The 23,570-nt window shown below is 43.4% G+C and overlaps 1 protein-coding gene across 5 annotated transcripts in view; it reads left to right on the top strand.

Moving 5' to 3' along the window:
- Positions 1-23,570, top strand: part of ULK4 (unc-51 like kinase 4) — a 488,957-nt gene that overhangs the window by 20,009 nt on the left and 445,378 nt on the right. For all 5 annotated transcript variants that reach the window (XM_072153427.1, XM_072153424.1, XM_072153426.1 and 2 more), the window contains 7 exons: positions 2,588-2,657; positions 3,066-3,180; positions 9,982-10,086; positions 11,699-11,759; positions 19,264-19,439; positions 21,102-21,148; positions 22,974-23,052. In XM_072153427.1, the coding sequence (XP_072009528.1) occupies positions 2,588-2,657; positions 3,066-3,180; positions 9,982-10,086; positions 11,699-11,759; positions 19,264-19,439; positions 21,102-21,148; positions 22,974-23,052 (653 nt within the window). The remainder of the gene's footprint in view (positions 1-2,587; positions 2,658-3,065; positions 3,181-9,981; positions 10,087-11,698; positions 11,760-19,263; positions 19,440-21,101; positions 21,149-22,973; positions 23,053-23,570) is intronic.

The following is a 23,570-nucleotide window of genomic DNA, read 5'->3' as shown; positions in this document are numbered from 1 at the left end:
TGTATCAATTTCTTTCTTTAACCTCTAAATGTTACTTCTATCAAAGGGAACCTGTCACCTGGGACCTAATTTTCACTAAAGACACATTGCAGAAAGCCATCACATCTGCATTGTAAATATGCCTTTCTGCCTTCTCTAAGTATTTGCATTACAATATGAATGTATGTTTTAACCCCTTAAGGACCAGGCCCTTTTTCGTTTTTGCGTTTTTATTTTTCACTCCCCACCTTCAAAAATCTATAACTTTTTTATTTTTCCATGTACAGAGCTGTGTGATGGCTTATTTTCTGCGTAACAAATTGCACTTCGTAGTGATGGTATTAAATATTCCATGCCGTGTACTGGGAAGCGGGAAAAAAATTCTAAATGCAGTGAAAATGATGAAAAAACACATTTGCGCCATTTCTTGTGGGCTTGGTTTTTACAGCTTTCACTGTGCACCCCAAATGACATGTCTATTTCATTCATTGGGTCAATACGATCACGGGAATACCAAATTTGTATAGGTTTTATAATGTTTTCATACATTTACAAAAATTAAAACCTCCTGTACAGAAAAAAAATTCTTCATTTTGCCGTGTTCTTGCGCTAATAACTTTTTCATACTTTGGTGTACGGAGCTGTGGGTGGTATCATTTTTTGCGACTTCTGATGACGTTTTCAATGCTTCTATTTTTAGGACTGTTCGACATTTTGATCACTTTTTATAGAATTTTTTCTATTTTTCAAAATGGCAAAAAAATGCCATTTGCGACTTCGGGCGCTATTTTCCGCTACGGGGTTTAACGCAGTGAAAACCGGTTATTATATTTTGATAGATCGGGCATTTTCGGACACGGCGATACCTATTGTGTTTATGATTTTTACTGTTTATTTATATTTATATCAGTTCTAGGGAAAGGGGGGTGATTTGAATTTTTATGTTTTTTTAATATAATTTTTTTTTTTTACTTTTTTTTTATTTATTTTTTTTACTATTTTACAGACTCCCTAGGGTACTTTAACCCTAGGTTGTCTGATTGATCCTACCATATACTGCCATACTACAGTATGGCAGTATATGGGGATTTTGCATACCATCTATTATAATGTGCAGATCGCACATTATAATAGATAGCCTCGATCATGACAGCCTGGGATCTTTGTGTGATCCCAGGCTGTCATGGCAACGGATCGCCGCTCCCCGGTGACGTCACGGGGAGTGACGATCGGAGCCAAGATGGAGGCGCCCATGCGCCGCCGGCTCTTTAATGCCGCCGGCAGCTTTGCCGGCGGCAATCAAAGGGTTAACACCCGCGATCGGTGCAAGCACCGATCGCGGGTGTTAGCGACGGGCGTTTGCTTCATTATGAAGCTAACGCCCGGTGAGTATGAAGAGGGCTCAGCCTGTGAGCCCTCTTCATACTCCCCCATGCGCAGTAAGACGTAAGGGTACGTCTTATTGCGCTATGGGGTTAAAGGACATCTACCACCAGTATGAAGAATTGTAAACCAAGCACACTGACGTACTGGTGTGTGCCCCCTCAGGCAGTATCCTCTCTTTTAGCTTTTTATGTGCTGGATTTTACAAAAAAGGGCTTTTAAAACTATGCAAATGAGCCTGAGGGGCTCAAGGCTTTATTAACACCTATGGACCTGGATCCCCTCGGGCTCATTTGCATACTTTAAAGCCTTTTAGAAACCAGGGCATAAAAAGCTAACTGAAGATCAGATCCTGCCAGAGTGTGTAAGTGTGCTTAGTTTACAATCCTTCATCCTGATGGTAGATGTCCTCTAACTTACCTGGGTTCCTGACAAAATCATCTGTTTAGTTTCAGGGGTTGGCTTTAGATGCATTTCAAATAACAACATGTGACTTGTCTGTGTTGCATACTGCTCAGCTTTATGATCTTTCACAGAGCTCACACTGGTGGGGGAGGGAGGAGATGTACCGGAGCACAAAGATGGGGTCTGAGAGCTTTACAATTATATTGTTAAGCTAATGCTTGGAGAAAGGAGAAATGGCATATTTGCAATGCAGGTGTGATTGGCTTCTGTAACCTGTTCTTAAATTAGGTTCCTGGTGACAGGTTCCCTTTGAGTAAAGGACACCATTTGTATTATAGTTTGTTTATTTTGATGGGATTTCAGTAAAAGAAATTATGATCAAGGAAGTTTTCCTGCTGCAGCATCATGCATTGGTGCAACTGCACAACGTCATTCTCTTAAAGGGAACTTGTCACCAAGAGACTTATTTTTAGCACTCCCCCAGTCTCCACAGAGCACAGTACATACACAGCCAAAGTGTTTTTGTATAAAAAATAGGTTTTACAGAAAAAATGGTACCCTTCATTAGCATCTTCTTTGTGACTAGGCACTCGTCCCCTGGGAGTGGCTGGAAAGGAGCAGTTTCTCTACACTCTTGGGAAACAACTCCTCCATGTGTCAGCCCGTGAGCCCTCTCCATGTGGCGCGACCCGACCGCCGCCGTGAATACACGGCGGACGGTCGCGAACCAGTTAAATAAAGGCGAATTACATATTGCCTTGTATTTAAATGTATGTATATTCCTGTAATCTAATATTAATTTTTTTTTTTCTCCATTTAGAAAATCCAGCAGATTTGAGACCCAAAAGCGCCATGGACGGAGAATCCAATGAGTCAATATTTTTATTAAGGTAATTATTTTAAGATAAAATGTTGTTAAAAAACGCATATATAATATATATATATATATATATATTATATATATATATATATATATTTTCTGAGCATTCTCAGTATGAAAAACTGATTTAGCTGATGGTACAAACAAAAAATTAAGGACGGAAAAGAATCTTCTGTTAGCCACCGTTCTTTCGTACGGACAAAATAGTGGACACCATTACAAGTCCATTATAATCGATGGAGAAAATCTCATCCGTCAGTCATCCGTTAACATTACAAAAGGTAAACTGCTAATCTCAAGGCTAAATGCAGATGTAAACTGGTTCTTATTTATGCCTTATTTGGCTTTACTTAGGTGAAGCTATGATTTGATTTGATTGCCTATGTAGATTGGAAGATCATTTGCGGTTATTTTGCAGCTCTTATTCCACTCCAAGGGCAAGCACCGCTCCAACCAAAGCCGGCAAATTGATGCAGCAAAAGGAAGGAGTACAGCAGTCTGTGTTAGCAACGCCAGAGGCTCCAAAGGATACAGTATGGTTTCCATTTTTTGTATTTTGTTTTATTTTAGATTTTTGATCTGCATATTGTATGGTTAATAGCTTTTTCCAAATTTCATATATGTAAATTTTGTAAATTCAACCTGACACCAGGGGGTGTGAAAATAAAAAAAATTCTATACTTAATGTTCGCCTGCACTCTGATTTACAATGATAACTCCCATCACTGCTGGCTTCTGTTTGTATACAGCAGCTCAGCCATGATGATACATCAAAAATGGGCACATAATACTAGGGGCATACTGTTACATTACAAGCTGCGATTGCATACAGTTACTTTTTCGGCACCGATAAACAACATTTCATACAACATTTTTACACAATTTTAGTCGGCTCCAGTACAAGGTAAAAAGCTATAAAGTCTATAGGGTGACATTATTAATGAGCCATGTAACATTTACATACAAAGTTTGGCAATAGATCAACAAAATATTACATAATTGAAAAAATGCCTTCACAAAGCATATATATTAAATCAGCCCAATATTCCCTGTTTTTTCTATAGCTTTTGATGGACCTGGGTGGGGTATAAAGCAGTATTTTCACTTGTACTGCAGGTGTCTCTGTTGTACCTTCTATCAGCTTTGTTGCCTTATGCAATGCGAAATAGGGACAGCAACAGAATTTTCTTTCAAATATGTTATATATAGTATGCAAATAGGTGTTTATTGTTTTTTATTGTCATTTTGTCTTTATTTCAGTGTAAAAAGAAACCTGTCAGAACTCATAAGCCATCACCCATCACTTTATACAATTTGGTTGTATAAAGTCAAGGAGGCAGAGAGTTTAACACTAAAGCCAAGGCTTTCCTCACTTCAGATTGCCCTCTTCACTGTAATTGATGGTACTGCATCCAGACATCACTATCCAGATCTCCTTCATTCTGAGGTGCAGATAGCTTGACTCCAATGCGGAGCTCTCCGCATCCATGACTTTATACAACTAATTTAACTCCTCTCTGCTCGCCCGCTGACTTTAGATGTCAGTGGGCGCAGGTCCGGAGTCTGTCGCTGCAGTTTTCTACTGCTCCCATGCTAGCAGGATTCCAGTCTCCGGGTATCATAGGCACCCGGAGACTCTAGGGAGAAGGGAGATGCGGTTCGTTACCTGAATGAGCGCGATGCATATAGCAGCGGTCCTCTGTAACTGGGGCTCTTATAAATGCCTCAGTTACAGGGGCTGGAGCAGAGGTCGCATTAACGCCTCACCACGCGTCATAGACGCGTGATGAGGAGCCATTACGCTTGGCAATTATTCCCTGTAGCGCGCAGGTTGAGCGGTACCGCTCAGCGGGACACGTGACTAGGGGCGTGCCGGAGTGAGAGCACCCGCCCCAGGGGAGACATATGGGCAGTGGCGTACCGTTCGCGGTCGCCATTGAGACCGGGCCCATCAGAAGGGGGGGCGGGGCTGTCACTAATGCTGCTCTTTCCCCAGCTCTCCGCTCTCCCCCCTCGTCCGCTGCTCGGCTCCTCCGCGCTCCCCTCGACTCCTCTGCTTCCCGGCTCCTCGGCTCTCCGGTTCCTCTACTCCTGTAAGTCCCTCTGTGCATGTGCTATGTGGTGTGCATGTGCTGTGTGGTGTGCATGTGCTGTGTGGTGTGCATGTGCTGTGCTGTGTGGTGTGCATGTGCTGTGTGGTGTGTGCGAGTATGGGCTGTTTGTGTATGGTATGTGCAGTTGCACTGTGAGTGTATGGTGTGTGCGCACTGCGAGTGTATGAATATGCTGTGTGTGCGCACTGCGAGTGTATGAATATGCTGTGTGTGCGCACTGCGAGTGTATGAATATGCTGTGTGTGCGCACTGCGAGTGTATGAATATGCTGTGTGTGCGCACTGCGAGTGTATGAATATGCTGTGTGAGTGAGTGCGGTTGCGCTGTGAGTGTATGAATATGCTGTGTGTGCGCACTGCGAGTGTATGAATATGCTGTGTGTGTGAGTGCTGTTTGTGTGTGGTGTGTGCGGTTGCGCTGTGAGTGTGAATATGCTGTGTGTGTTTATGCTGTACGTATGCGTATTTGTTTTGTGTATGCAGTGTGTCTGTATATACTGTATGTGTGTACATGCTGTATGTATGAGGGGGTATGCAGCGCTCACCCTCTCCTCCTGTCCCGTGCGCCGTAAGGGGGGCCCCATGCATAAGTTTGTCATGGGGCCCAGCCTCTTCTAGTTACGCCACTGCATGTGGGCCACAAAGCTGCTGCTCCCCGTCCTGCTCCATCTCTACCTGCCTGCGTTTGTGATCGACGGGACCTAAGAGCAGTGCCGGGTGAGTGTGTAGTGTGTGCGGTGTTGTGTAGTGTGTGCGGTGTTGTGTAGTGTGTGCGGTGTTGTGAGTGTGGTGTGTGCGGTGTGTTGTGAGTGTGTTGTGTGCGGTGAGTGTGTGCTATGTGTATTACCGAAATTTTCATACTCCTCCTCGGTTAAAAATACTCCTCAAAAATGGTGAGAGGAGTATTTTTACCCTTCTGGAAAAATGTTAGTGCGACCTCTGGGCTGGAGTATACCTGGGAAAAGGAGTGGGTTCGCACAGAGCTATGTATGCGCCTTCTTCTCGGATATCTCGGAGTTTGGATCTTAAAATTAATCTTGTGCTTTATTTCATAAAAATGAATAAAACATGAATAAAAATCGTGACGCGTTTTGGTTCTGTACTAGAACCTTCTTCAGGCAAAAAACATAAATCTTACATTGTGTTGCCTGAAGAAGCCGCAGAACCGAAACGCGTCAGGATTTTTATTCAGTTTTTATTCATTTTTATGAAATAAAGCACAAGATTAATTTTAAGATCCGAACTCCAAGATATCCTTTTTTGAGCGCTATAACCAACAAGCTCAGTTACAGGGAAAAACTAGTAAAAGAAAAAAATAAAGTAAAATTAAAAAAAAAAAAAAAGGAAAAATGTCCCCACAGGTCTTTTATGACCTCATGGGGGACATATAAAGTAAAAACACTCACACACAAAATATTAATAAAAATACAATGACATTTTCCCACATAATAAAAAAAAAAATCCCCCGCTGCACTACAGAAAGCATTGCCATAGTTGCCCCGTTTCCCCGAGACTATACATATTATATATCAAAATGACCGAAACAAAATACAGGCAGTCCCCGGGTTACATACAAGATAGGGTCCGGAGGTTTGTTCTTAAGTTGAGTTTGTATGTAAGTCGAAACTGTATATTTTATAATTGTAGATCCTGACAAAAATTTTTTTTGCCCCAGTGACAATTGGAGTTTAAATATTTTTTGCTGTAATGGGACCAAGGATTATCAATAAAGCTTCATTACAGACACCTTACAGCTGATCATTGCAGTCTGGGACTATAGTAAAGCATCCAGAGAGTGTCACCAGAGGTCAGAGGGGTCTGTCTGTAACTACGGGTTGTCTGTAAGTCGGGTGTCCTTAAGTAGGGGACCGCCTGTAGGGAATTCATTAATGTTCATTTGAAATTTTTTTAAAAAAAGTACTATAAATTACAAAAAAAGCCTTTTTACCTTTTTATTCCTTTTTATTAACCCCAAATAAAAATGGGAAAAAAATGTTTAAACTTTTATGACCTTTTTAACTAGCTTTATGTGTCCCGAAAAAAAAAAACTCCGAAAAAATTTTTTAAAGTAGCATGCCAAAAAAAAAGTTATGGCTCTTAAACCGGCGCTTATAAAAATTCGTTAAAAATGCCCGATCACTAGATCCTTTTCAGGCTGCGACACTAAGGGGCGATCCATCGCCATGACACGGTTTTTTATCCTTTCATTACAATGTGCGATCTGCGTTAAAAAAAACCAAAATAAAAGTGGCATTCAGGGCTTTTGTGACTTTTCACTGCTAAAATGTCACATAGGACTATTTCTGCCACTTTACTATTTTAGCCTAAACATAGAACTACTGCAAGTGCAATTCCGTGCAAAACTTATTTTAAAAAGTTGCGTAGTGACTCCAGTCCCCTGCTGGCGCATGTGCGGGTCCTATTATGCATTTTGTGACTTTTTGAAAAAAAAAAAAGGGAGCTTCAATAGAGCATAAGAACTTTTAATAAAGGGCCAAAGCTTAATAAATCTGATGTGACTTTAAAGTGATATGTAAGTTGGTTGGATAAAGTTGATTTTCTGGATGATGCCACAACGCTGCCTTGAAAGACACATATAATCTGCCTCACAATATACAGGTACTGTTTTTTGGATCAATTTCTGCAGACAGTTCCCTTTAAATACACAATTCCTGTTAAATCATTATGCAGCATAGAGTCCAAAAGTCCCACTCAAAAGTACCACATTTTTTGGACTATAAGATGCTCTTTTCTAGAAAGAGAAACTCTTACTGTGTTTAGACCCTCTTGACCACTGTCCTGGAAATTGAGTGAATGCTTATAAAGCATATCACCCGATATCTCAGGGAGCAGAGGCTCAGCACTTCTCGCTCTCATTCCCAGTCTCCCAACATAAACCTGTGTAGGGCTTTGATTGACATTGTTTGGTCACATAACTGTGAAGCAGAGCCGGCTCTGCTGCTAGATTGAGAAGCTGTGGGGCTGCAGGCACGCTGGAAAACTGGAGGAATGTGTGTAGGCTGATTAAACATAGGGGGTAAGGAGGCTGTGCAGGAGAAGTGGAGGCTGATTACACATGGGGGGTAAGGAGGCTGTGCAGGAGAAGTAAAGGCTGATTAAACATAGGGGGGTAAGGAGGCTGTGCAGGAGAAGTGGAGGCTGATTACACATGGGGGGGGTAAGGAGGCTGTGCAGGAGACGTGGAGGCTGATTACACATGGGGGGTAAGGAGGCTGTGCAGGAGAAGTGGAGGCTGATTAAACATAGGGGGGTAAGGAGGCTGTGCAGGAGAAGTGGAGGCTGATTACACATGGGGGGGTAAGGAGGCTGTGCAGGAGACGTGGAGGCTGATTACACATGGGTGGTAAGGAGGCTGTGCAGGAGAAGTGGAGGCTGATTACACATGGGGGGGTAAGGAGGCTGTGCAGGAGAAGTGGAGGCTGATTACACATGGGGGGTAAGGAGGCTGTGCAGGAGAAGTGGAGGCTGATTACACATGGGGGGAGTAAAGAGGCTGTGCAGGAGAAGTGGAGGCTGATTACACATGGGGGGTAAGGAGGCTGTGCAGGAGAAGTGGAGGCTGATTACACATGGGGGGTAAGGAGGCTGTGCAGGAGAAGTGGAGGCTGATTAAACATAGGGGGGTAAGGAGGCTGTGCAGGAGAAGTGGAGGCTTATTACACATGGGGGGGTAAGGAGGCTGTGCAGGAGACGTGGAGGCTGATTACACATGGGGGGGGGTAAGGAGGCTGTGCAGGAGACGTGGAGGCTGATTACACATGGGTGGTAAGGAGGCTGTGCAGGAGAAGTGGAGGCTGATTACACATGGGGGGGTAAGGAGGCTGTGCAGGAGACGTGGAGGCTGATTACACATGGGGGGTAAGGAGGCTGTGCAGGAGAAGTGGAGGCTGATTACACATGGGGGGGTAAGGAGGCTGTGCAGGAGAAGTGGAGGCTGATTACACATGGGGGGGTAAGGAGGCTGTGCAGGAGAAGTGGAGGCTGATTACACATGGGGGGGTAAGGAGGCTGTGCAGGAGAAGTGGAGGCTGATTACACATGGGGGGGTAAGGAGGCTGTGCAGGAGAGGTGGTGGCTGATTACACATGGGGGGGGGGTAAGGAGGCTGTGCAGGAGAAGTGGAGGCTGATGACACATGGGGGGGTAAGGAGGCTGTGCAGGAGAAGTGGAGGCTGATGACACATGGGGGGGTAAGGAGGCTGTGCAGGAGAAGTGGAGGCTGATGACACATGGGGGGGTAAGGAGGCTGTGCAGGAGAAGTGGAGGCTGATGACACATGGGGTGGTAAGGAGGCTGTGCAGGAGAAGTGGAGGCTGATGACACATGGGGGGGGGGGGGAGGCTGTGCAGGAGAAGTGAAGGCTGGTTTTACAAAAGGGTTAAGGGTAAGCACTGGTCACCCGTTCCCTCTCCATAGAGCACACAGCCATGCACACTGCAAAAGATAGAGCAAGTCCTATCTTTCTCCGTGTACAGTACCGTACCACCGCCGGAAGCCTATTGCTGTCCATACGTCCTCACAACAGCAGTGTGAATACACCCTAAGCCCTAAAATCTGCCTTTGTGTTTTAAATTAAATCACATTTCTTGGAAATTAATATTGGTTATGTGGAACTGTGGTATATTTATTATTGGTTGCATTGCATTGTGTAACTTATGGTAATTTTGAAAATATTTTAAATTTCTCATAGCTTATTGGGTTAATGTGTAAATTTCTTGAAGAAAATGTAAAGTTATTCGTCTTATAGTCACAAAATACGCTATATATCAACTGGAAACAATTCTTGAAAACCGTTTTAAAATTGACTCCAGGGCTGGACAATTCCATCATATATCCCATTGAAGGTTAAAAGTACAAATCTCCCAACTTTTAATTATACATATCGCATATAATATGTGATATAGATAAATCATGCAAAATACACATGAATGCACCATGTACTACGCCAAGGCCCCAGTATAATTGTAATTGAGGAGGCAAAAATGTAAAGACAAAATCAAACAAACATGTTTTTATCTAGGAGTGCAGCAGGTGTGTTGAAAAATGAATAATTTATCATTTTCTACACTGTTAACCATCAGTATAATCTGCTCTCCGCTGTCATTGTTACCCTTTCCTTAGGGACATCACACCCACTTTTATGTGTTTTCATGCCATTTCTTTTATCTGTACAGTAAAATATATTTTTCTTCCATTTCAGGTGAAGAATACATCAACAAATTGGGAGGATCTTGAAAAGACCATAAAAAGTCTAATATTTACAGATTCCGATCTCATTGTGTCTCCTATCATTGATAACCCAAAGGTGATTTGGTCTTTTGGCTTGTAACTATAATTCCTATACTATTGTATTTTTGAAGAAAATCTGTCAGCATTTCTGACCATATAAAGATGCACACATTGTTAGGTCTTGTGATCTGTGTAAGCATTTATGTAAGTGTTTTCAGTAGCAGCAGGATTGTGAAAAATGCAATATATATTCTAGGATTGTAGTTGGACATGAAGTAATAAGGGAAGCTCCTTACAGTACTGTGCCGTGAGATATCTGCACAAAGCAGCCCCTCCCCTCTGCTTTGAGTGACTGCTGTAATATCCAACCAGAAGCCTGCTATGATCTTTACTCATAAGTGATGGACATTTGAGAAGCTCACTACGGAGATCTATATGCATAGCTGTTTGCATCAGCTCTCTTTGTTTATTGACCGTCTTTGGAGACCTATATGCGGCGGCAAATTTGCGGCCACATGTACGCCCCCCCCCAGACGACCGTGTGAATGAGCCTAACACTGTCTGCAGTTTTATATGGTCAAAACAGCTGTTAGGTAGTAGTGATAATAAGGAATTACAAATAGTCTGCTTCTCCAGTATGATGTTTCTAAGTTCAACATCAAATAGTTTAGTACTGTGTATTCACACATTAAGGCCTGTGTGGGGACGTATAACCATACTGTGCACATGTTTATGGCCAGGTGACATGCATCTATATGGAGAAGGGAGGGGTGAGCAGCCTTCCTCCTCTTCAGTACACAGCAGTGTGAAGGTAGCCTAAGGGTGATGTCAGACGTGCTGTCTTGGCTGCATTTGCAAACACAGACCAAGCTGCACCCACAGGGACGGCCCGCGACCCGATCGGATCGGCGTTTCTATGGTAATGCCTGGGATCGGGGAGGAGCCGCCGGTGTTTTGCGTTAATTTAATGCAAAACACCGGCGGCTCGTTCCCAATCGCAGACGTTTCCATAGTAACGGTGATGCGATCGAGCCGCGGCCCCCCCCCGGTGGTTGCGGCTTTGTTTGCAAATGCAGCCAAGACAGCACGTCTGACATCACCCTAAGGCATATGTGCGTTTATGGGAACTCGGCCTATATTATTTTTATTTTTTTACCTGTCCATAGGATAGCTCATCAATATTACATTGAAGATGAAGCAAGTGGCCCAGCACTCTTTTGGGATAGCTTTAAAAACGTCCAGCTTTATTTAGTCTTGTATAAAATATACCATCGGAGACGCTGAGCTCGGCAACCACACAGAGAAAGCTATCTCTATTCTGGATAGCTCATGAATATCATTAAAGGGATTGGCCACTATTAGAAACCGAATAATTGCAAGACTCTAATAGTGTAACCCATATAGTACCCAGGTAAAGATTGTATAAAGGTGCCCAGACTAGTTATGGAGTGGGTATTACGGAGGGGACATGGAAACACTAGTGGCTGCACTGTCTCCTCCATCCGCTGGAAGCCAGGACATGGCGTAGCACAGGAAGTCCTAAGTCCTCCTGTCTGTGGCTGTCCACTGGTCCCATCGGCTTTACAGGTGAAGTTTAGTGATCGTGTCCAATCACAAACAAACCTTAATGGGAACCTGTCACCAAGATTTGTAATTTTTGATTGTTCTATGGTTTTCTTTCCTTCAAGATTGTTAAGCCAACTCCTGTAAGATTTGATGGGAAAACACTCGGACTCCCAGCACATTCAGGTAAGGAGCATTTTGTTTTTTTCTATACCTTATTGTTTTTGGTAATTTTCCAAATAAAAAAAATGTTAATTTATGGCATTTAATGTATTAGTTTACTTTCACCCTCTTTATAATACAGACACCATTGGGGGAATGTAAGAACCTACATAACATTGAACATGATGTTGTTTTATACTTACTTTTGAGGTAAAAAATAAAAATTTGTATAATTTGTAAATTAGTGTTTTAAATCTATATTTTTATGGGTGTAATGGTGCTTATATAAAAAAGATTAACCCCATAAATTAAGTGTCTCCTCGTCAGTTTATAGAAAAAAAAAAAGGGTTTCTTCCTCTTTTCCCAGCGCAGCAATGAAGCAGAACACATCTGTGCCCTCTGCTTGTGTGCATCATATAATGCGGTGGTGGCACCTCCTTAATACATCATACAGTGCCACAGGCAGAGTGCATAGACGTGTCTCTGGTAATGAATTGTACGTGTGTATTACACCGAGGTATATAAAACTTTGCCCTCAACATTCTTGCTAGAGTAAGTACATGGAGTTTTTCCATGTGAACCAATACCAGCAGTGGAGACTACACAAAGGTAAAATTTACCCCCTTACCGCCAAAGCCACTTTTCACCTTCCCAACACAGCCCATTTTTGGCCCATTTTCGTGTGTCACTATAAGTGATTACAGACGGTCCCCTACTTAAGAACACTCGACTTACATACGACCCCTAGTTACAAACGGACCACTGGATATTGGTAATTTATTCTACTTCAGTCCTAGGCTACAATGATCAGCTGTAACAGTTATCACAAGTGTCTGTAATGAAGCTTTAGGCTATATTCACACTGCCGTTGCCCGCCCGTACCGTACCGTAGCGGGCAACGGCAGTGTACGGGGAGAGGAGGAGGAGGTGAGCGCAGCTCACCCCCGCCCCTCTCCATAGGAATTAATGGCGCACGGCGCCGTACTACGGATAAAGATAGGACAGGTCCTATCTTTTTCCGGGTACCGTACCGCTCCCGTAGGGTGCCGTGCGCCCATTGCTGCCTATGGGGGACGTATATCGGTCGTATATACGGCGGCCGTATATACGTCCCCCATGCGTCAGTGTGAATATAGCCTTCGTGTTAATATTGATTGTTATGACAATCCAACATTTTTAAAATCCAATTGTCACAGACATCAAAAAAGTTCTGGCTGGGGTTACAATGATAAAATATACAGTTCCGACTTACATACAAATTCAACTTAAGAACAAACCTATAGACCCTATCTTGTATGTAACCCGACTGCCTGTATAATTTTGGAAAGCTTTAACATATCCAAGTGAGTGTTTTCTCGTGACACTTTGTAATTCATGTTAGTTGAAAAATTTTGGTGGTATGCTTTGCGTTTATTTATGAACAAAAAAAAGAAGATGTTTGGAAAAATTCACAAAATGGGGCTTTGAGCTTTAGGTGCTATTTTTTACATTTGCATAAAAAACGTGAACTCTGAGGGACCTGTTCGGATTTCAAGTCACTTTGAGTGACTCCCCAGTATAACAAATGTGGTATAACATATGTGGTATGTGGTGGTAAACTGCTGTATGGGCGCATGCCAAGGCATTGAAGGGAAGGGAAGGCGCATTATTCAGAGCAGTTTATACATTGTCACTTTTTAATGGCTATACAATTTTTAACTTTTTTTTTGGCTATTGTGACATATAAGGGCTTATTTTCTGCGACATTAGATGCAATTTACAAATACTTCATTTTGTGGATCATTAGCTTATTGATGAGATTTTATCAACTCTAGAATGCATGGAGGAAAAGAAAATCGTCAATTTCGGTTTTCTTTCTTTTTGTGTTTTTTGAGGGCTGTACACCGCACCATAAAAATACTGTGTTGAAAAACCCTCACTCGGCTTATACTCAAGTTTATGAAAAAAACTCTATACTCCACACCCCTGCAGGTCCTCTTCTATCTTTAGCTTCGTCTTCGGCTCCCCCACGCTCCTGTGACATGATATCAGCCACTTGCCGACATCATAGTGTGCAGGGAGCCGAAAACAGAGCCGGAGCTTCAGAAGAAAGAAGAGAACCGGGGGGGGGGGGGTGTCCATAAGGCGAGTACGGAGTTTTTTGTTTTCTTTTAGACTGGGCTGCTGGCAATATACCAATGGAGCAGGCACTGGCTATATACCAATGGGGCAGGCACTGGCTATATACCAATGGGGCAGGCACTGGCTATATACCAATGGGGCAGGCACTGGCTATATATCAATGGGGCAGGCACTGGCTATATATCAATGGGGCAGGCACTGGCTATATACCAATGGGGCAGGCACTGGCTATATACCAATGGGGGAGGCACTGGCTATATACCAATGGGGGAGGCACTGGCTATATACCAATGGGGGAGGCACTGGCTATATACCAATGGGGGAGGCACTGGCTATATACCAATGGGGGAGGCACTGGCTATATACCAATGGGGGAGGCACTGGCTATATACCAATGGGGGAGGCACTGGCTATATACCAATGGGGGAGGCACTGGCTATATACCAATGGGGGAGGCACTGGCTATATACCAATGGGGGAGGCACTGGCTATATACCAATGGGGGAGGCACTGGCTATATACCAATGGGGGAGGCACTGGCTATATACCAATGGGGGAGGCACTGGCTATATACCAATGGGGGAGGCACTGGCTATATACCAATGGGACAGGCACTGGCTATATACCGGGGGGGCAGGCACTGGCTATATATGAGGGGGCAGGCACTGGCTATATATGAGGGGGCAGGCACTGGCTATATACTGGGGGGCAGGCACTGGCTATATACAAGGGGACTGCTGGCTATATACTAGGTGGCAGGGGGCTGGCTATATAATAGGGGGCTGCTGGCTATATACTAGGTGGCAGGGGGCTGGCTATACACTAGGGGGCTGCTGGCTATATACTGGGGGCAGGGGACTACTGGCTATACACTAGGGGGCAGGGGCTGGCTATATACTGGGGGCTGCTGGCTATATACTGGGGAGGCTGTGACCAATGCATTTCCCACCCTCTGCTTATACTCGAGTCAATAGGTATTCCCAGTTTTTTGTGTTTAAAATGAGGTGCCTCAGCTTATACTTGAGTATTATCTTTATTCTATAGATCGCTACAATTACAGGGATGCCTCATTTATACAGTTTTTTTTCATATATTTTCTTTTACAATTTTACTGAAGAAAAACTAATATAGAGAGAATCAAATTTATTTTCGTATCACCATCTTTTCAGAGGCATAACAATAATATTTTGATTGACAGAGCTGGTTTAGGGATTATTTTTTTAATGGGCTTTTACATGTTGAGTTGTCCTTTTCAGTGATGCCACTTTGCTGCACATAACTTTTTTTTTTATCACTTTTTGGAACATTTTTGTATAGGGATTTTCTGAAAAATTTACATTTACATTTTACAAGTTTTTCAGGTTTTGTTTTTATGGCGTTCACCGAGCGGGTCAAATAATGTTGCTGATTTATTGTACAGATTGTTAAGAAGGCGATACCAATGTATGTATTTTTTGTACTTTATAACGTGTATAGGGAATGTTGGTGTTTAGAGGACTTTCATTTTATTTAATTATTTTGATTAAAAAGAATTTATTAAGCGTTTAAAATATATTTATTTTTACAGGTTGACTTGAACGAGTGATGCTCTGATTGCTTGTTCCAGCTCTTCTTCACATAACACAGTGCAATACCCATGTATTACATGTGTTGTGTAACATGCTCAGTATGTTACAGCCGGGTCCTGCTAAGAGGCAGGAATCGGCTCGGGCAGAATATCACTGGGTTACTGGTCCGAACTACAGCAGAAGCCTCTTACATGCCACTTACATGACCGTGTCGCATAAGGGGTTAACACCCTCGATTGAAGGAATCTCCGATGACTGGTGTTGGAGGCAGGTGTTGACAGCCACTTTAGTATATAGCCTGCCAGCCGCGCTAGTACACAGCCTGCCAGCCGCGCTAGTACACAGCCTGCCAGCCGCGCTAGTATACAGCCTGCCAGCCGCGCTAGTACACGGCCTGCCAGCCGCGCTAGTACACGGCCTGCCAGCCGCGCTAGTACACGGCCTGCCAGCCGCGCTAGTACACGGCCTGCCAGCCGCGCTAGTACACGGCCTGCCAGCCGCGCTAGTACACGGCCTGCCAGCCGCGCTAGTACACGGCCTGCCAGCCGCGCTAGTACACGGCCTGCCAGCCGCGCTAGTACACGGCCTGCCAGCCGCGCTAGTACACGGCCTGCCAGCCGCGCTAGTACACGGCCTGCCAGCCGCGCTAGTATACGGCCTGCCAGCCGCGCTAGTATACGGCCTGCCAGCCGCGCTAGTATACGGCCTGCCAGCCGCGCTAGTATACGGCCTGCCAGCCGCGCTAGTATACGGCCTGCCAGCCGCGCTAGTATACGGCCTGCCAGCCGCGCTAGTATACGGCCTGCCAGCCGCGCTAGTATACGGCCTGCCAGCCGCGCTAGTATACGGCCTGCCAGCCGCGCTAGTATACGGCCTGCCAGCCGCGCTAGTATACGGCCTGCCAGCCGCGCTAGTATACGGCCTGCCAGCCGCGCTAGTATACGGCCTGCCAGCCGCGCTAGTATACGGCCTGCCAGCCGCGCTAGTACACGGCCTGCCAGCCGCGCTAGTATACGGCCTGCCAGCCGCGCTAGTACACGGCCTGCCAGCCGCGCTAGTACACGGCCTGCCAGCCGCGCTAGTACACGGCCTGCCAGCCGCGCTAGTACACGGCCTGCCAGCCGCGCTAGTATACGGCCTGCCAGCCGCGCTAGTATACGGCCTGCCAGCCGCGCTAGTATACGGCCTGCCAGCCCCGCCCTGTAGTGTACGGCCTGCCAGCCCCGCCCTGTAGTGTACGGCCTGCCAGCCCCGCCCTGTAGTGTACGGCCTGCCAGCCCCGCCCTGTAGTGTACGGCCTGCCAGCCCCACCCTGTAGTGTACGGCCTGCCAGCCCCACCCTGTAGTGTACGGCCTGCCAGCCCCACCCTGTAGTGTACGGCCTGCCAGCCCCACCCTGTAGTGTACGGCCTGCCAGCCCCACCCTGTAGTGTACGGCCTGCCAGCCCCACCCTGTAGTGTACGGCCTGCCAGCCCCACCCTGTAGTGTACGGCCTGCCAGCCCCACCCTGTAGTGTACGGCCTGCCAGCCCCACCCTGTAGTAAAAAAAAAATTTTACACTGTATTCACCATTCTGATGCCCCCCTGTAGACCCTCTTATTGCTTCGGGTCCTTCGGTATTCTTTGTCTCCTCTGTGTTTCATTTGTGTCTTCCCTATAAACCGCCAGCATTGCAAGGGGACCCAAAGAGGAGCTGGACGCCCTCAAGAGGAGACGAGTACAAGCAGTTAGTTAGGGTTTTTCAGCACAGAAACTTTCAACTTTATAAATAAGAGAAAAATCACTTTATTTTAATATTGGAAACTACATTACAGAGAAATGACAGAAGATACCTGCCTCAGTGTATTATTCAAATATTGAACGAACAAAGCAATAGCATAATGCACCTGAAATGACAGCATAATGCATTGTACCGCACAAGCAAAAATGCTGGGATGAAATTCTGTACTTGCAGTAGAATGTACCTTAAATTAGACAATTTGAAGTTTTCTATGTAATATGTACATTATTTTTTGTCTTTGATGTCATTTTACCACATTTTTTTCCTCTTTTTTTTCCCCCTCAATATGAGCATCTGTTGAATATGGCTTTATACTGTTTATCATTCTTTGTTTAAAACTTTCAATGTATTATTTTGTATAGCTTTTAGTATGAAGTAGAAGTAGACACTATACATCTATATCTGTATAGTTTTGTAGTACACATAATTTTATTTATTTACACATATTAAGGTAACCTATTATCTGCATGTCCATACGTCCCATATAGTTTGCTAATGATGCAGAATCCATTTGTCAGGAAGGTGACAAAGTTAGAAAAAGGTGGGAAACCTCGGGGAAGGATTTTACTGGTGGTAGGATGCCACTCTGCACATTTAAAAAGGCACCGGGATGGGGATGGGGAGGAAGGTTTATTGTGCATGTTTTTGATGACAAGTTTCCTTTAATTAATATTATATTTTAGAGAAACAGTCACTTTTCGGAAGTTATTGAAAATTCATTGGATTTTTAAAACATTTACAGAAGATGATGGAAATTTTCTTTGCATTTTCATTGCGTTAGTATTGCATGTAAATTGTCTTTACATAAAGGGCCGTATTTTTCGGTTTATAAGTCCTTTGATTTTCTCAGAAATCAAAGATGCGCCTTATAGTCTGGTGCGCCTTATATATGAACCATACTTGCACACTGTACTTCCTTGAACTGTGCAAAGGTCTGCCACCTGCTGGTCATTCATCCTTATAATCAGGTGCGCCTTATAATCCAGTGCGCCTTATATATAAACCTGCTATAGACATTTTAGCAGGCATTTATTGATGGTGCTCCTTATAGTCCGGTACGCCTTTATAGTCTGAAAAATACGGTAAATGCAAATGCAATTTTTAAACGCAGCTTCGTGGCTAGCACTCAATGCAGGTACAGCTGAGTACCACAGAGGCACCTTATATTAATGGGCACCACCTACCAACGACAGACACTTAATGCTCATGGGAGGAGTGGTTAATTTGATTTACCATGCTAGATGATTCATGTTTACTGTGATTGTAAGCTGATCACAAAGAGTGTCTCTGTAACCAAATTCTAATACTTTAATTCTTAAGAATTGTTATAGGAGTATTCCAGGATTCATAACCATAATACATATTCAATTGGTTTCTTAAATGATTAGCTAATGTGTAATTAGTTGTTATTTAAAATGTTGCTCCCCTTAGCATGTCTATGTTGTGGACATACACTATAATGGAAAGTTAATATGCTACTGGACTTATACTAAGTCCATTGATTTTGTCCCTGTGGAGGAGACAAAGGACAGAAGATGGCTACTGGTCACATGTCCACATCACATCTCCTCTACCTGGGCAGGTCATGTGATCACCTCTATGTTTGGCTGTAGTCGGTTGGTTGCAGTGCATCCAGTATGGCCGGTGTTGTGGTGAGACATCATATCATTGTGGTAAAGTGCAGTGATGGCAGTTACACATCATTACTATGGTAACAGAGCAAGAAAGTCTGTTATATCATCACCGGGAGCAGAGCATAAGAGGGAGGAGGAGTTACTGAGAACAGAGCAATCATGGCAGTTGTATTATCCTGTGATGGCCATCTTAAGGAAAACTCTACCTACTTTAGAAAGCTCATAAAATTTTGTGAATCATAAATGCACTTTAAGCTCCGTTTTATGGTTAACGACATTGAGGTTTCTTGTATTCATTTATTTATGGAATTTATGGGTATCATATGTTTATATTCCTGGAATATTCCTTTGATGAAAAGTGCTGCTGGTAGAAAAAACTAATTTATTTATCTAAATGGGCTCTTTCCTGTGCTGCTATTTACAGGAGAAAAACTTGCCTCCCTGAAGGAGCCTGAATGGACCAACTTTGTTACACAGCTGTGCTCCTTGCTGGATTCAGCTGAGAAGGTGGCACCCCGGGCAAAGCTTAATTTACTCTGCTACATGTGCACCGTGTCGGGACATAAGGAAGTGGCTACAAGATTCATCAATTCCCAGATTGTGAGCAACTCTTACACTTCTCATAATAATCCTGTATTTCCGATGTAAATCAGTGTCTGTGGCTGATACAATCCCCCCTAGCTTACGGCTGTATTATTACATTTTTCAATGAACTGCCAATATTGACTATAAAGGCTCTCCTGCTGCTGTAAAATTTTGTTTTCAAATACACAGCATTCATGTAGAAGTTTGTTCATTAGTAATGTAGCCTTTAAATATCCATACTGTAAATATTAAAGGGGTTGGCAACATTACAAATTTTTTTAAGTAATGTGTGGAGGGCAGGATATTGGTTACCGTATATACTCGTGTATAAGCCGAGATTTTCAGCACAAAAAATGTGCTGAAAAACCTCGCCTCGGCTTATACACGAGTCAACAACAAAAAAAAAACCGAGTAAAAAAAATAAATAATAATGCTCACCCTCCGGTATCCGGATCCTCGGCGGCAGCTCCCGATTCTCGGCAGCGGCTCCGCTCCTCTCTTCTTTCTTCACTGGCGGCTCCCGGTCTCTTCACTTACTTCGCTAGCCGGCAGTCGCACACTAAGATGCGGCGCTGACGCCGCTGATGACGTCATCGGCGGCGACACTGCCGCATCATAGTGTGCGCCCGTAAGCAAAGAGACCGGGAGCCGCCAGTGAAGAAAGAAGAGAGGAGCTGCCACCGAGGTTCGGAAGCCGCCTCCAGGACCGGGAGCCACCGCCGAGGACCGGGCGCCGTGCCGAGCATCAAAGGTGAGTATCGTCGGAGGGTGAGTATTAAGTTTGCTTTTTTTATTCACTTGGCATACTGGGGGCAGGCTGTATACTACTATTGGGGCAGACTGTATACTACTATTGGAGCAGGCTGTATACTACTATTGGGGCAGGCTGTATACTACTATTAGTGCAGGCTGTATACTACTATTGGGGCAGGCTGTATACTACTATTGGGGCAGGCTGTATACTACTATTGGGGCAGGCTGTATACTACTATTGGGGCAGGCTGTATACTACTTGGGGGCAGGCTGTATACTACTTGGGGGCAGGCTGTATACTACTTGGGGGCAGGCTGGCTGTATACTACAGGGGGCAGGCTGGCTGTATACTACAGGGGGCAGGCTGGCTGTATACTACACCCTCGGCTTATACTCGAGTCAATAGGTTTTTCCAGTTTTTGGTGGTAAAATTAGGGGTCTCGGCTTATACTCGGGTCGGCTTATACTCGAGTATATACGGTAATTTATTAATATACATCTATTAAACGTTCTGCTCTGATTTCTTGATTTCTGCCGATTGTTCGTGGACAGTTAGAGATCACATGACCCTCCATCGGCGGCCATTTTATGGACTGGAATGTCTGGCTGATGAGGTAAAAGAAAGGAGGCTTCACTTTACATATTAAGAAAGCTCAGCAGAACTATTAATAGATGTATATTGGTAAATTACCGAATATCCTGCCCCCCACACTTACACACATATTTACAAAAACCATCAGATAAAGTGGCCATCCCCTTTAAAGTTCACTTTATATTTGCTTTCCTTTATAAATGTTATTTCTCATTTATTTTCTTAAAACACAACAATGTGACATTGCAAATTTTATGGTGATAATTTTGTAAATATGTCTCTGATTTTTTTTGTACTTTAAGAGTTAGTCTTACGTCTTTTCTATATTACAGTTCCAATCTCTTATACAGCAGTTACGCGGAGCACCAAATTGGGATATGTAAGTTTCACATTATGCTTTTTCCAGTGCAAAATTACTATGTTGGTGCATGGAGGGCTAGAGATGCAAAAAAAAAAAGAATCTCTCAGCAGTTTTTGGCATAAGAAAGCTACATACGGTATAGAAATATTTTTTTCAGTGATTTTTTTTCCCATAATACTCTATGGAAGCTGCCCTCCTATGAGCAGACCATCCCTTTAAAAGACTGTTTTCTGTACAAAATTGGGCAGTCTGCTCAAAGTGGTTTCACTGTATTTATATTCCAGTTTGTAGCTGAAATTGGGTGTGTAAGATATGTTCAATGGACTGCAGTGCAACCCCTTATCCCCGCTGTTGCAGACTTCTTTTTGAATACTACAACAGTTACTCACAGGGAGGGCCATTTCAGCAGTACATTGAAGAGATTTCGCATACCAGTGTTACAAGGCCTCCTGAAAGTCAGCATTGATTTATAGGGAATAGTCCTCTTTTAAGTGGTTGGCCACCCTTTTATATAAGTTCCCTTTGTGCCTTTACTGCCTTAATAATAATATATTAATGTTCATCAAGTGATCACACATTCCTGCTGCTTGCATTAGTGCTGTCTTCAAACTCCCTTTGGATTTTGTTTACATGTCTGAACACTGATGAATAGGAGGGGCTTAAGCAGGAGAAGGTACTTATACATGCAAAGTCATGTCTAATGGAACAGATTTATTGAAAAGTCATCAACTCCTTTAAGGAAGCAATAGAGCCATTGTTTTCCCACCCTGAGAGACCTATTTGTACATTCCTTACGCAGAATTTGTAGTGGAGCTTGCATGGCCTTAAAGACTCTGTACGCTAGCCATAGCTGTCCTGCAAAGAAATTCTTTACAGTACAACTCCAATTTCATTAATGATTGCCATATGTGAATCCCCCTTACAAAACAAACAAAACAATGCCTTATTGTGCTTCTCACATTTTTCTTTCTAATTTATTGCATTTTTCTGTTCTAAAGCTCCTCTCACAAATCTTCTTTTGTGGCAGTCAAGTGGACGAAGAGTCATCTCTCTCTGTCTTTACCGTAAAACTGCGTCAGTAATAGGCTTCCCTCAATTCCCGAGAGGCTTTGTTTTTCTCTTGAAGTAACTTGGCAGCAGATCTGTTGAAAATCTTACAACTAAATGTACTGAACACTTCATAGTATGTACATGCAGAACTATATAGTGACTAGCCTGGCACATTTCATCACATGCAGCATGAAATGAGTAGTAGAAACCAGCAGTGAAACAGTGAAGTTTACAGTTTGTTCTGTGTGAAGACTAAGTGTTAACTTCTTACCTGCTGTGAATAGAGGATTGAATAGTCTATGATAACATTTGAGATACAAACAGACACAGAGAATCATTTGCAAGATCACAGTCTGGGATGGAAGGATTTATAGGGAACAGGAGACCCCTGCTACCTCACTATTCTTTGTAGGAGGTTTCTGCATCTGCACGAACAAGGACCAGCAGCCCCTTACCTTCAGTAGTTAGAGCCAGTAGAATTTTTTTTTGTACACAAAGGATATTTTTACAGTGGAGGTACAGGAGACAACAAATGCAGGGGCATCCTAAACTGAGGAGGATAGCAAAGAAACTGCTGGGCATAGGTAGACAAAGTTGTCTTGCTTAACAAGAATTATTATTAGAGTTTTACATAATACAGTTTGCTCCCTATTATCCCCAGCTTGTTTCCTGGTGTATAGCATCATTTCTAACCATAAAGTTAAACACAGTATGTTACTCTGTCACTGAGGAGCTTTTTCTCACCGACCTTATTAATTGTTGCCATTAAGCTGATTTGTCTTCATTCTTCCAGACGTGCGAAGGTGGTGAGGGTCATTGGCTTATTGGCTGCACACACATCTGAGCTTAAAGAAAATGTTCCTGTCATAGAGGTAAATTTCCTTCACAAAGATTACTGTTATTTAGTTATGACCTTTTCCAAAAGTTCTGTCTTCCACAAATGCCAAACTGAGCAAACATAGTTATTAAATAGAAAACTATAGAGTAGAATTGGTTTTGTTTAAAATACTTTTATTAATATTAGTAGTAGTTCCTAATTAGAAACTAAAGCTCCAGTTTTCTCCTTTGTCTCTGCAAGTTGCAGTAATGTCACATGAAAACCTTTGATATTTGACTTATTTGTGGTCCTACCGGGACAATGTTTTCCATTGTTAAAATTTGTAGCCCATGCATATTCTCATGTTATTATAACCATATACTTCACAAGTTTTCTGCACTCACATTAAAGGGGACCTACCACCACGAATCTACCTAGAAAGGTAGAACGGGTGGTAGGTGGATAAATGGGACGTAATGATAGCCCTTTTTGGGCTAATCCTTACGTCCCGGCTATCCTTTTGTAAACTTTAATCGGTTGATATGCTAATTTAATTAAGCGGCTACTGGGGCG

Source organism: Engystomops pustulosus, chromosome 5, assembly GCF_040894005.1.
Source record: "Engystomops pustulosus chromosome 5, aEngPut4.maternal, whole genome shotgun sequence".
NCBI classification, from domain to species: Eukaryota; Metazoa; Chordata; class Amphibia; order Anura; family Leptodactylidae; genus Engystomops; species Engystomops pustulosus.
The sequence above is the reverse complement of the archived record's forward strand: the minus strand, read 5'-3'. Positions and strand labels throughout refer to the sequence as shown.